Genomic DNA, 12984 nt, shown 5'->3' with positions numbered 1-12984 from the left:
TCTACGTTACGTTTATACCATACGAAAGTTTTGTGCGGAGGCTCTACTAACTCGGACAGCCACTTGAAAAAATTCACGCTTTAACACACGATATCTTCTCTACAATGACATGCTGCGCATTTCGCGCAGCAAAATTCTCTACTTTCGATTTCGTGAGATTTCTCACGGTGCGCGGGTGAGACGCTAAAACGCGTCGCCTGCGAAATATCGCGATTTGAATTCGAAATTACGTGTCTCGATCGAATCGGCTCGTGGTTTAGAGCGGGATTATCAGCTAACGCCGCGTTTCTCGGCGCTTCTCCAGCTCGTCTCGAGCGATGAGTAATTACACGAGCGATGTTATCTTATCGCGCTTACACCTTGTTATCGTACGCGAAGCGTCAGATACGGTCGGATATATTCAATTTCAGTCGACACCGCGAGGAAGCTCAGAAAGTCGTGAGCTTCTACGCGTCAGGATGGACCTCCGACTGTCGGTGCCCCTGCTCGCGGTAATTCTTCTCGCGAGGTGCGAGAGCCCCGCGGGAAACGCGACGACCGTAGTTCCGAGTGCGATTAAAGCGGACAACGCGACGTCGGGACCCGAGAGTATATGTGCCGTGTGCTCTTGTACAGGTAGTGTCGCAATTCAATACTATCTAGCTCGATCGAAGGCGAGCCAACGCTTGATAACGCGCTCGCGGGTAACATGGCAAAGTTTTCTCTTCGTATCACAGAAATTCACGGGACGCTCAATAGTTAATATCCATTTCCAATATGTATGTTAACTCTATAATCTCGGGTTATAACTCTTCATCCTTTTCTAGCTCGAAGAATAACTTTAATCTCGGCTTGATTTTACTCTTGATCTTTTTTTCATAATTATTAGAACTGGAGGAAGATAGAAAAGTAAATTAAGCTAATTCTAAAACTAAAATGTCTAATGTCCATTTCTATCGATGTAGATAAACTTTAATCTCGGTTTAACTTACTTTTTATTTTTTTTCTAGTTCTAAAGAATTAGGGGAAAAAAGGTAAAAAGAGTAAGTTAAATCGAGATTAAAATTAATCTACATTGGTAGAAATGGACATTATTATAGACATTTCAGTTTTAAGATTAGCTTAACTTACTTTCTATCCTCCTCCAGTTCTAAGAATTATTTAAAAAAAATAAAGAGTAAAGTTAAACTATGTGTGAGATTAAAGCTAATCTGCATCGATAGACATGAGAGTAACACACTCCTTTTTAGATAATTACGTAGACTGCAGCAATCGCAGCTTGGAGACGCACTTCGAGAAGGAGCAATGGTCGAACGTGACGGCGAAGGTAATCTCGTTCGAGCATAATCGCCTGGTGCACGTCACGCCCTTCCCGCGGATAGCCGTCGGGAAACTGATCCTGCGAAAGAACCGTATCGTGAAAATCGACTATCGCGCCTTCAAGGAGCTCGTTAATCTCACCGAATTGGACCTGAGTCATAACCAGCTCACGTCGGAGCAGCTGCAGCCGCACGTCTTCGAGGTAATCGGAACGATATCTTCGCGAGTTAACGCGCGTTAGGCCGATCTGAAGGCGGAGCGAACGTGGCTCGCCTCCAATTCATGATTCATCGATCGACGAGAGAGATTCTGACGCTCCGCGATTCCGGACAATCCAGACACTTAATCCTTTCCCATTTCGACTGTAGCCACACACGGCCGCGTATTTAGAATTTAAAAAACATTACTGTCATCTAAATTTTCATATTAGCGAATATACATTAGTTCCCTTCGCGCCTTAGATAGATAACTATATACTCCGTCCAACGGGAGATCATGGTTGATCAAACATAAATAACGATAGGGCACAGAGCCGCAACAAGGTATTCGCGTTAAATTATTTTTATTTTTAATAGATATTGTCCAACACTATTAAAAATAAAATAATTTAACGCGAACACCTTGTTGCGGCTCGACTGTGCCCTATCGTTATTTATGTTTGATCAACCATGATTTCGCGTTGGACGAAGTATAGAAACTTCGTATACTTATAGATAGCACGTATCTCGATATGTATTTGAATAACTTTTTAGGTGTTATCACATCTTTCATTTAGTTACCGCTACGGTTCGATGATAAGAATTATTATAAATTCAAGCTAATACTTCAAGAAAGTTATAATGTTATACGAAGCTCGTAAAACTATAACTTCCTCGAAATATTTCAAGTGAATTTACTGACCAAAATTAAGAAAAGAAGTATAAAAAGTTATTGCGCACAAATTTCATTGTGTACAATAACTTCGCAATGCAAATTATTAGCCCCGGTCTCCCCTACATAATTGCAATAAAAGTGACGCATAAAGTCCTTAACTGTTTTCAAAATGTCAAAATGTTCTTATGAATCGCTCATTCGTCATAAAATATGCATACAGGTACAAATATATTTTTGTAGCCGTTAAATAATTTGGATATGAAAGGATTCATCGTAGAACTCTATCGCTTGGAGATACATAATCTATCAACATTTCGGCGAAACTGTCCTGATTTTATTCCAACCGAAAATTACCGTCGCGCATTGATCGTTTGTTCGGCTCGCGAGCGATAGAAAATAACGAGAGAGGGATAAGCTAAAAAGAATATATCTCTTTGTTCAACTTGTACAGATAAAGCAAATTCGCGGAAAAATTTATTTCACAGAGTGCCGAATTCCGAGCATTCTCTGAATTCGATGGTTTTTTTAGAATTGATACGGCAGTGAAACGTTTTATGATGATAAGATTACCGATTGATGAGCCTTATGTGGCTCATGACTACGCCTATCCTTGCGTCGCGGTAAAATATTTAACTCTCTTCTCAGATAAATCGTTTATGTTCATTTGTACTAACGCAGACTTTAATCTTGATTTAACTTACTTTTTATCTTTTTCTAGTTCTAAGAATTAGATAAAAATATAAAGTAATTTAAATCACTTAAGGTTAATCTGCATTGATGAAAATGGACATTACTCGTTCACACCTCGTTTAGAACTTTCGCTTCCTTGTTTATAAAGGAATCTTGCGACTTTTATTCCGCTCAAATTGATTACCACATGTTTTCTGTTTTCCTATCTGTTTATTATGAATGACGTTATTCCTGATCGTTTTAGGGAAGGTTCTCGCCAGAAGCGTACGAGCCTCTGACCCTGAAAATCTTGGACCTTAGTGGTAACGTACTTCACTGGTTACATCAGAGCATATTTGAGCACCTTGCCGACCTTAAAGTGCTAAAGCTAGCGGAAAATCCCTTTGGCGTATTCGACTATCGTACATCCATAGCGATCAGCAGCTTGTCGTACTTGGAAGAGTTGGACATCAGTTATTGCCAGCTGAGAGAACTGCCGAGCGTTCAGTTCCACAATGCCAAGTAAGAAACAGAGAAATATATGCGACGATTACAGTTTTGATGCGGTTACGTTTACATCGCCCGAGATCGGGTTTCCTGAGATCTTTCCGTTGCTCTTCCATAGGCATTTGAAGAAGCTGAACCTGACCGGCAATCAGCTCACAGTTCCGCCCAGGGCCTTAGAGGAGGCCAAGACCTTGGAGTACCTTAGCTTGGATGGCAATTCGATACGCATTATCAATCTCGCGAACGCCTTTCCCAAACTGACAAAACTGAAGGAGCTCAGTATGCGCGAGATGCCGAATCTGACGGAGATTGGATTCGGCGGGTTGTCGGCGTTGACCAGCCTGGAGAGTCTCCAATTGCAAAATTGCAAGAAATTACAGCGCATCGATGAGTACGCGATGGCGTCCAAGGTACGTCGGACATACGACAGCCGACGGTAAATGCATCGTCGACAACGGTTTTAATTTACTGCGTGCTGTTTCGTAGACCGCCGAGGGCACGATATGGCCGCCGTTGAAAAAGCTGAACGTGGCGTCCAACGCTCTCCGGTATCTGCCGATGTTGCTCATCGGGAGATGGGACAAGCTCGACGAATTGCGCCTGACGAACAACCAGTGGAGCTGCGATTGCCGTAATCAATATCTGGTAAGTTCCGACAATCGAGGGACGCGCGAGCTGTCGGGGGAGGAAAAAAATGAGTAAAGAGGCTCTCGCTCGTCGCGATCGGATCGAATACGACGATAACTAACGGATTATCTCTCGCAGATCGGGAACGTGTTGCCGGAATACGGCGAGGCGCTAATGGGCGAGGAGGCCGAGGAGCTCATCTGTTTCGCACCGCCGGAACACGAGGGAGAGAAGCTCACGTCCTTGGCTGACCGACATCTACGCTGCTTGGATTTGTGGAACGCGAGACCGGAAAAGGATGCCGCGATCCTCGTGGGAGTGCTAATCGGTCTACTCGTCGCGATCCCGATCGGCATGGCGTTCTTCGTCTTCTGGCGACGCGGCTTCTTCTTCTGCGGGTCGCAAGGTCCTGCCACCTTCTCCCGTGCCTTCTATAAACGCGCGTCCAACGACGATGACATTTAACAACATATATGTATATATATATTTTTTAACGCAGTTGCACCTCTTTGCTACTTACTCTTGCTTCTTTTAACATTAAGCCGACATCAAGAAACAACGAGGTACAAAGAGATAGTGTTTAGATTGCAACAGGATCCGCAATATCGGATGACGCATCGAATACATCTAGTCTAACAATAAGCTTCATCAAATATGTACGGCGTATCTTTTATACGTTTTGTTAAGATATCGTAAAGCGCAATGCGCTATATCGTCGCGTGAGCGAGTTAGGTGTACATTTCTCCTGTTCGAAAAAGCGCACCATTGTGAAGCGCAGCCCGTCGCGCTTTGGGCTGTACGACACGTATCACAATAAACACAAAACTTGAAAATTAATGCGTGCCTCCCGTTGCTCTTGCGTTGTCTAACGAGTCCCCGGAGGATTCACGAGTCTCGGCGAAGGACGTTCCCGAGCCGCGGCCGAAACCCCGGACGATGGATTTTCGGCTTTACAGGCAGAGTCGCGCGGAGGGCGGCTCTCTCTCTCTCTCTCTCTCTCTCTCTCTTTCTCTCTCAGCCCAAATGCGCGGAGGGTGCGAGGTGAGGCGAGAGTTACGCGACGCCGAGCGACGCCGGGCGACGCGGGCGGACGCACACGGACGGATGGACACGCGCCGGTAACGCAATTACCGCGACGTTAATTTACTCAATAATCGCAGAAGCAACCCCGTCTAAATGTCGGCACGCGTCCCTCGACCCTAATCATAGCCGGCCGTCGTCACGCCAGCAGAGTACGAAGAGAGATCATCGGAGATACACGAAAAGCCGTCGAGAGATTAACGTTAAGACTGTTAAAGTGCAAGATTCTTCTTATCTCCTTTTTTTTCCACTTTTCTTCGCTCTTTTCTTTTCTTTCCCTCTTCTTTTTTTTTAACACTAGAATAACCAACCCCGTTATGAGGGATTTCAAATTTCTTGTTTTAAATTATAAAAATTATTAAGGTGTTTTTGTTGAAATTTATATCGACTTTTGTCAAGATAAAAAAATTATTACACATATGCTATAATTTATTCTCTACCACTCTAATTTTGAAGTTCTGTATAGAACGTCTACATATATCATAAATGTTATAGGTATCTAGTGTTAAGACGTTTACGCTGCCCTCAATGCGGAAAAAGCGCGCATCGGGCTTATCCTAACCGGATGACAATTTCCTAGGACGCGTCGGCATCGCGCCTTTCCGTCGAATTCACGCTTTCAGAGCCCTCGTACTTTGTTTATTGCTCGGGTATGGAGATATGATGTAGTCATCTCGTCAAGCGCCGCACACGCTCGTACCGCCATTTGGAAAGCGCCCCCGTATACACGATCCGCTAAGTAATTTAATCCCGCGTTTCCGCCCGTCCTCTCTCGTCCAAGATTCAATACCGATACGGCGCGACGCGAGGCGGGGTATATTCGCGCATCGTACGAGGAACCTGATTACGTGGGATGCAGGGGAGCGCGACGAATCGAGATCGAGACGATGCTGCGTAAGAAGATGATCGTTTCGGTTGTCCCGAGGGGGGAGTACCGAGAGGGGGAGGGACACTTTCGAAATTAGAGCCTTATCTACAAGACTGGGGAGAATTGGTTTTCAATAAATACTCGCAACCGGGAATCGTCGCGCGTCGCGCACGTATAACGGACGGCTACGCCGCGCCGCGCCGGGGGTGGCTGAGCGCGAGGGTTTTCGTAACGTACTCTTACATATAGATGCTTGCACTTCGCATTATTATCTACGTGTGAGAGCGCGACAGAATGGAGAGGAATCGCGAATACAGAAGGATCCCTCCCTCCCGGTCCTCCTCCTCCTCCTTCTCCTCCTCCTCCTCCTCCTCCATCGTCGCCGCCACCGCCACTGCCGCCTCTTCGTACGCCGTTGAATTCACGAGTACCCGAGCGCGGTGTCCATGGAAACGAGTGGCCGAGTCCCGCCCCCGGGACCTTCGCGGAGCCAACCCGGGCGACGGCGAGCGTCGCGACGCCGGCCAATGCGGGCGCCAGGCCGGCCTTGGATACCCTCGGATTCAAGCGTCACCCTTCCACGGAGATACGGGGGCCGCCGCGGTACGCTAACTAGCGGGAGGGGCTGCCGATGATCGCGTCGCGGGTGGTTGAATCGCCCTGAATCGCGCCGCGCTCACCTATACGCGCCCTGAACGACGACGAACGACTCGGTGAACGACGGCGAAAGACAGTGAGCGATAGACGGCGTCTCGCACGATTCGTACCCGATCCGTGGCAGGATCCGCGACGATCAATCACGATTCCGTCGGGGGATGAACTCGCGAGACGAACGACGTCCGATTAGCTGAGCCAAGTCTCAGGGTCAAGTGGTCGCCGATCCGCGGAAGAGAAAAGTGACCGGTTTCGAGAGTGAGCCCCGCGAGATTACCCTCTTCGTGCGTCGGACCCCCGTGCTGTAAATACGCGCGCACGCAGACGCAGGTCGAGAGATCCTCTTGGCGCGAAGAACGGGGCACGGCGAGGATCTCGCGACCTTGGCGTCGCGCCAGGGCGCCCGGGCGAGGATGTAACCTGCGGGGCATGCCCCGCGTCGTAGCCGCAACGCAGTGTCGAACGAGGAAAGATGCAGTCGACCTGCCAGCAGCAACAAGCTCAGCCAGGCCAGAACGGGACTTCCGCCAGCAGGACGTCGTTCCTCATCGAAGATATCCTTAGCCGCGGCACCGTCACCCCGCACGTCCACCACCATCAGCTGCACCATCAGCACCTGACGCCGACCTCCGGCCACGGGCAGCACCACCAGTACCAGCAGTTCGCCAGTCTGCTCCCCGGTTATCCCACGGCACCGCCCGCCGCGGCAGCCTTCTTCTTGGGACCGCTCTTCGGTAGCGCTGGCATGGGGGTCGGCGTGGTACCGGGGGTCGGGGAATTGGCCGCTCTCAAGCATTGCCGACGACGGAAGGCCCGGACCGTGAGTATATCCTCGATCTTCCTTCCCTCCTCCGGTGCCTTCCATCTGCATCCGGAGTGGAAATCGAGAAGCCGCGTCCAACTGTAAATGTTATCGATCGAACACTGTTAAATTCCTGGTGTCAAATTATACTCAATTTCAGTCAACCATTCCTGTAGATCGCCACTGCTCCTACTCAATATATCGTATAATTTAACTAAATCAATGGAATTAAAATAATACTGTTTTGTATTGAAATAATATATTTCGACACACATGGTAGTTGAAAATAACAAAATGTTATTTAACTCAAGGTATTGGTTTAAATGTCATCCTTTAATATTTAATTAATAGTGAATAGTCGACTCCAAATCGACGATCGTTGGAGCCGGAGCAAAACGCAAATCGGGGTCAAGTCGAATTCGCGTGCGATTATTTACAATTTTACAGCAACGAGGCGTATCTGTGATATGCGTTCGTTGCCGAATGAATGATCATCAGGTCGTTCACCTCTCTCGCTTCTCGCCATTCTAGTTGCACATTCGCTCGCTTTTTTAGCTATTTATATATGTATTGTTTTTCTTTTCCCTCCATTTATCTCTCTCGCGACTGTAGGAGACAAGAGTTTGCTTCCTTACGGCTTCAGGTATTCAGCGACCAGCAGCTGGCAGGTTTGGAAGCGAGGTTCGAGGTGCAGAGATACCTGAGCACGCCCGAGAGGGTAGAGCTGGCGGCGGCGTTACACCTGTCCGAGACGCAAGTGAAAACGTGGTTCCAAAATCGACGGATGAAGCACAAGAAGCAGCTGAGGAAGCTGAACACGAGCGGCAGCGGCAATTCCAATTCGGGCCAGCAATCGATATCGGTTACGTCGCCCGCTGGTGAGTCGTGTCCATTTCATTTCGGACGATCGTTCGCCTCGACGGAAGGAAAAATGATGTAAATCGGCTCCGTTGCGCGGTGCGATATGTCGCGAGGGTGGTTTCACGAGAGCGAGAGCAGCTCTAACAAGGCGTTTACATCGCGATCTACGGTATCTACGGAATTTCGCGTCGAGTAGTCTCCGCAACGCATAACTTAATTACCAAATTAAATGCGCGTATCGACTTTTCGATAAACAGCTGCGAGCAGTATTCCCGCACCGCGAGTTAATTAACTTGGATTAATGGATAATGATGCCGTGTCCTAGATAAGCGCCAACTTATGAATGGCCGCGCGTCGCTACGATAAAAAATAAGACGCGCGTGCACGTATATAGTCGCTCGTTTGCGCGCCGTATCCCGAAAGCTGAATCCGGAAGCTGGATCCTGTGGAGGCGTGTAATCTCTTCGGACGGAGTAGCGCGTAAGCGTCATAACGGCGCGCGTATTCGGTTTAATTAGTAATAGGCAGCTACGAATGCGGATACGTATCAAAATACTAAACAAATACACCGGCACGACGAACGGATCGGGATTAATCGGTCGATAGTTATCGGTTAATCTGACCGGAGCGGAGAGCGGACTGCGGAGGAGGCGCGGGATAGCGCGTTATAACGTCGGTTGTCGTTAAATACTTCCCTGTTGTCACGCTAATGGGCGATATCTGTATAATGCAACCAAAATACCGCTGACAATAAATTACGCAAGTTCGGCGTAACTAGCCAGACCGTAACCGTGGTTACGTTGCGAGGAACTATAATCATTAACGGTATCTGCGTAATGGTTGCATTTCGTCGTAGATATACATATTACCATAATCGCTCGCCGGTGACGTTGCATTTATAAATGTACGTTATATCAATTTCCTAGAGGAAAACTCGCCGCAGTGGTGTCGTTGTTCCGAGCAATTTATGTTTTACTTTCCGTTTTCAATAACGCGATGCGCTGTACATTAATTGTTTAAAAGAAAATTCGCCACGGTAGTGTTGTTACTTCGAGCGATTTATATTATAGGTATTCTTTTTCAATAACGCCTTACAATTGTTTAAAATGTTTAAAAGAAAATTTGCCGCGATGATATCGTTACCTCGAACGATTTATGTATTATTTTTCGTTTTTAATAACGATGGGCCTTACAATTGTGTAAAAGAATATTTGCCGCGGTAGTGTCGTTACCTCGAGCAATTTATACATTATTATTTGTTTTCAAAAACGTGATGCACCTTATAATTGTTTAAAAGAAAATTCGCCGCGGTAGTATCATTACTTCGAGCAATTTATACATATTTGCCGTTTTCGATAATGTGGTGCGCGTTACATTAATTTCCTAAAAGAAATTTTGCTGCGATAGTGTCGTTGTCTCGACTAATTTATTTTCCATTTTCGATAATCGAGTGATTTATATACCTATTATTTTCCATTTTCGATAACGTGCGTTACATTAATTTCCTATTATAGAAAAAAATTTGCTGCGATGATGTGCCACGCATTATATTAATATATCCTAAAAGAAAATTCGCAGCGGCGCGGCGGTGTCGTTGTCTTGAGTGATTTACGTGTTATTTTTCATTTCGATAACATAATGCACCGTACTAATTGTCTAAAAGAAACTTTACCGTGGTAGTGTCGTTATCTCAAGCGATTTATATATTATTTTCCGTTTTCAGTAACGTGACGTGCATTATATTAATTTTCTAAAAGAGAATTCTTCGCGGTGTGTGATATCGTTGCCTCAAGCGATTTACGTGTCATTTTCCGTTTTTCTTTCAATAACGTGATGCGCCATACATTGTCTAAAAGAAATTTTGCCGCGGTAGTATAATCATAACCTCAAGCGATTTACATATTATTTTCCGTTTTCAATAACGTGGCATTATATTAATTTCGTAGAAGAAAATTACCGCGGCGCGGTGGTGTCATTGCCCCGAGCGATTTACGTATTATTTTTCGTTTTCGATAACGTGATGTGTGTTATAGAGGAAAGTGCCCTATTATGAGACAGGATCCTAATATGAGATATGTTAAGCTAAAAGGCCCTACCCAGTGAGAAATACCTCATCAAAACGATATCAAATTGACGTCAAATAGATGAAATTTTCATCTATTTGACGTCAATTTGATATCGTTTTGATGAGGTATTTCTCACTGGGTATATAGGCCCTATCTGTTGATCCCACCATGAAAAAACCCCGCCATCTCATATTAGGATCCTATCTCATAATAGGGCACTTTCCTCTATTAATTTCCTAAAAGAAAATTCGTCGCAGTGGTATATCGTTGCCTCGAGGAATTTACGTGTTATTTTCCGTTTTTCTTTTAATAACGTGATGCGCCATACATTGTCTAAAAGAAAATTTACCGCGGTAATATAATATAGTAACCTCAAGCGATTTACATATCATTTTCCGTTTTCAATAACGTGGCATTATATTAATTTCCTAGAAGAAAATTCACTGCGGTGGTGTCATTGCCTCGAGCGATTTACGTGTTATTTTTCGTTTTCGATAACGTAGTACTCATTCATTAATTTCCTACAAGAAAATTCGCTGCGATGATGTCGTTGCCTCAAGTGATTTATAAAATACATGTTATTTTCCGTTTTCGATAATTTGGCACGAGTTTTTCTTGACGGATGCGCTCGTTAAGCCACCCCGGGATTCACGGCGTACGAATATAAAAGCGATTATTTAACGAGACGACGGGAGACATTTCGAGAGCGATTTAAATAGTTTGGTCCATGGCGTTCGCATCCCATATACCAAGTTGTTCGTCTCGGTAGACAAGATGGCTTCGTTCGGTAGGAAGGGCTAACCGAGTTACATAGACGTCTCCTTGGTAGCAACCAAGAAGGAGGTATCAGGAGGAGGGTGAGTAGGGTGGAGGGCATACAGAAGACGCGACCGCCTCGGCGTCTTTAGACTCGAGGCGAGCTACGTAAGGAACTCCGGCGGGGAGATTCGTTCCCTCCTTCGATGCCTCTCTTTCGCCGTCTTGTTCCGACTCCCGTTTACCCCTGTCTCTCTCTTTCTCTCTCCCCCCCCCCTCTCTCTCTCTCTCTCTCTCTCTCTCTCTCTCTCGGAGAGAGAATTGCTCAATTACCTGTTAAGTGCTCGGTCAGACCTATATTCTCGATTGTGCTCACCGCTGAGGGCTATCATAGGCCGTAGAAGCGCGTGCCGCGAATCCGACTTTTATTCAAATGTCACCACAATCGAGAGACAATATTAGAACCAGAAAACTGTCTTCGCTCGAGCGGAAAGTCGTGGAAGTATTATAGCGTTGAGAAAGCGATTGAGCGATAAAAATATCTCGTCACAACAACGTTGTTTCGCTTGCAGACATGATAAATCGGAAATTCGCTCGGATATCGCTCCGGACAGTTTTATGCGGAAGTTTGCAACGAAAAGTACTAATAGACGATTGTTTGCTGATGTTGACAGAACGTCCCGTCGACTTTTCGCTGAGCGGCGGGCGCGAGTCGCGCGCGAGCAGTGACGCGCCCGCGGACTCCGACGACGAGGACGACGACGAGATCGACGTGCTGGGCGACGAGACGCCGTCGCCGACCCCGACGCCGACGGCGACGCCGACCCCGACGACACCGACGCCGGCGCCGACGCCTACGCCGGCCCCGACGACGCCGACCTTGACGTCGACGTCCACGGTCTCGACCCCGACGTCGGCGCGAAGCGGCACCCTGCCGGCACCTCTGTCGAGACGCGGCACGCCGCCGAGGATTCTTCATCCGACGATTCATCCGCATCCACATCCGCATCCGCATCCGCACTCGCATCCGCACTCGCATCCGCACTCACACCCGCATCCGCACACGGTCGGCCTGCACCATCAGCCGCAGCACGTCCAGCATTCCGCCCAACGCCAGCATCGCTGAGACGCGCCACGACGAGGGCGGGTGTCACCGCTCATCTCTTACCAGGATCACGGCACTACCACCACGCGTAGAAAGGAACGGGATAATCTCTTCGTCGGTGGTACCGGCCGGCGGCCCCCCTTCCGGATGCACCCAAAAAGTTCACCTAGGCTAAAGAGCTCGGCGCGTAACGGAGAACACGGAATTCGGTAGAGAGATCGTCCCCGCCCCGGAGGGATCGAAAGGAGAGAAGCCAACGTCTTTTCGTGTGTCTTTAAAGCAGTATTTACGTGTCACTGAAATAATTCATGCTGTTCAACGCGGAACGGTATTCGTCGCCGGAGCGTCGCTGGATTTTTCCCGCTTGCGTAACATAATAAAAAGGAAAAAAAAGCCAAAGAAATGAAGTTTTGCTGGTTCCGAAATCTCTACTTTTTATAGCGAAATACGGTAAATAAATATACGATATTTGGTCTGTTGTTACTTTTTATAGTCAAGTGTGTAAAAATAGGCCGTGGTTTTCGTTGAGGAATTAAACTGTCATGCTCTGACGTGAATGACGTGATGTGTACACTTGTTTCTCCTCGATTTGTCTTTTCCTAAACAGTTTTCCGAAATTTCTAATATACATAATATATATCTTTGGGGGGAGAAGGAGAGAAGCAGCGATTTTTATACCGGAAGAACGCAGAGTTTAGGGACGTTGTCATATGACAGCAATGTTTTACGGACCGCGCGTGGCGTGCACCGACATTGACATTTAATTGCGTCGCGGGTCGTGGCGGACGACAATCGAGTCTCTTTACGCGATCGTTTC

At 46.9% G+C, this 12984-nt stretch overlaps 2 protein-coding genes across 2 annotated transcripts; both read left to right on the top strand.

The window, feature by feature from the left end:
* Positions 1-390: 390 nt before the first annotated feature.
* Positions 391-4812, top strand: LOC139768618 (tsukushi). The gene is made up of 6 exons (XM_071698987.1): positions 391-615; positions 1230-1501; positions 3107-3363; positions 3467-3758; positions 3835-3993; positions 4114-4812. The coding sequence occupies exons 1-6, from the start codon at positions 459-461 to the stop codon at positions 4438-4440; spliced, it is 1464 nt and encodes a 487-aa protein (XP_071555088.1). The 5' UTR covers positions 391-458; the 3' UTR covers positions 4441-4812.
* A 1713-nt stretch (positions 4813-6525) lies between these two features.
* On the top strand, positions 6526-12727 carry Bsh (brain-specific homeobox). The gene is made up of 3 exons (XM_071698986.1): positions 6526-7397; positions 8023-8257; positions 11737-12727. The coding sequence occupies exons 1-3, from the start codon at positions 7050-7052 to the stop codon at positions 12186-12188; spliced, it is 1035 nt and encodes a 344-aa protein (XP_071555087.1). The 5' UTR covers positions 6526-7049; the 3' UTR covers positions 12189-12727.
* Positions 12728-12984: the final 257 nt, after the last annotated feature.

The sequence above is a fragment of the Temnothorax nylanderi genome, unplaced genomic scaffold (genome assembly GCF_030848795.1).
Source record: "Temnothorax nylanderi isolate EJ_2023f unplaced genomic scaffold, tnyl_v1.0 TNYL_tig0017_pilon, whole genome shotgun sequence".
Taxonomy (NCBI): Eukaryota; Metazoa; Arthropoda; class Insecta; order Hymenoptera; family Formicidae; genus Temnothorax; species Temnothorax nylanderi.
This window is presented reverse-complemented; position numbering and strand designations above follow the sequence as displayed.

What these genes read in the sequence shown, in the direction of transcription:
- LOC139768618 (XM_071698987.1), top strand. Translation starts at nt 459, where the DNA reads ATGGACCTCCGACTGTCGGTGCCCCTGCTCGCGGTAATTCTTCTCGCG. An exon ending in TGCCGTGTGCTCTTGTACAG is followed by an intron (nt 616 to 1,229) that starts GTAGTGTCGCAA and finishes ACTCCTTTTTAG; the next exon opens with ATAATTACGTAGACTGCAGC. An exon ending in GTTCAGTTCCACAATGCCAA is followed by an intron (nt 3,364 to 3,466) that starts GTAAGAAACAGA and finishes GCTCTTCCATAG; the next exon opens with GCATTTGAAGAAGCTGAACC.
- Bsh (XM_071698986.1), top strand. Translation starts at nt 7,050, where the DNA reads ATGCAGTCGACCTGCCAGCAGCAACAAGCTCAGCCAGGCCAGAACGGG. An exon ending in GACGACGGAAGGCCCGGACC is followed by an intron (nt 7,398 to 8,022) that starts GTGAGTATATCC and finishes TTACGGCTTCAG; the next exon opens with GTATTCAGCGACCAGCAGCT. An exon ending in ATCGGTTACGTCGCCCGCTG is followed by an intron (nt 8,258 to 11,736) that starts GTGAGTCGTGTC and finishes TGATGTTGACAG; the next exon opens with AACGTCCCGTCGACTTTTCG.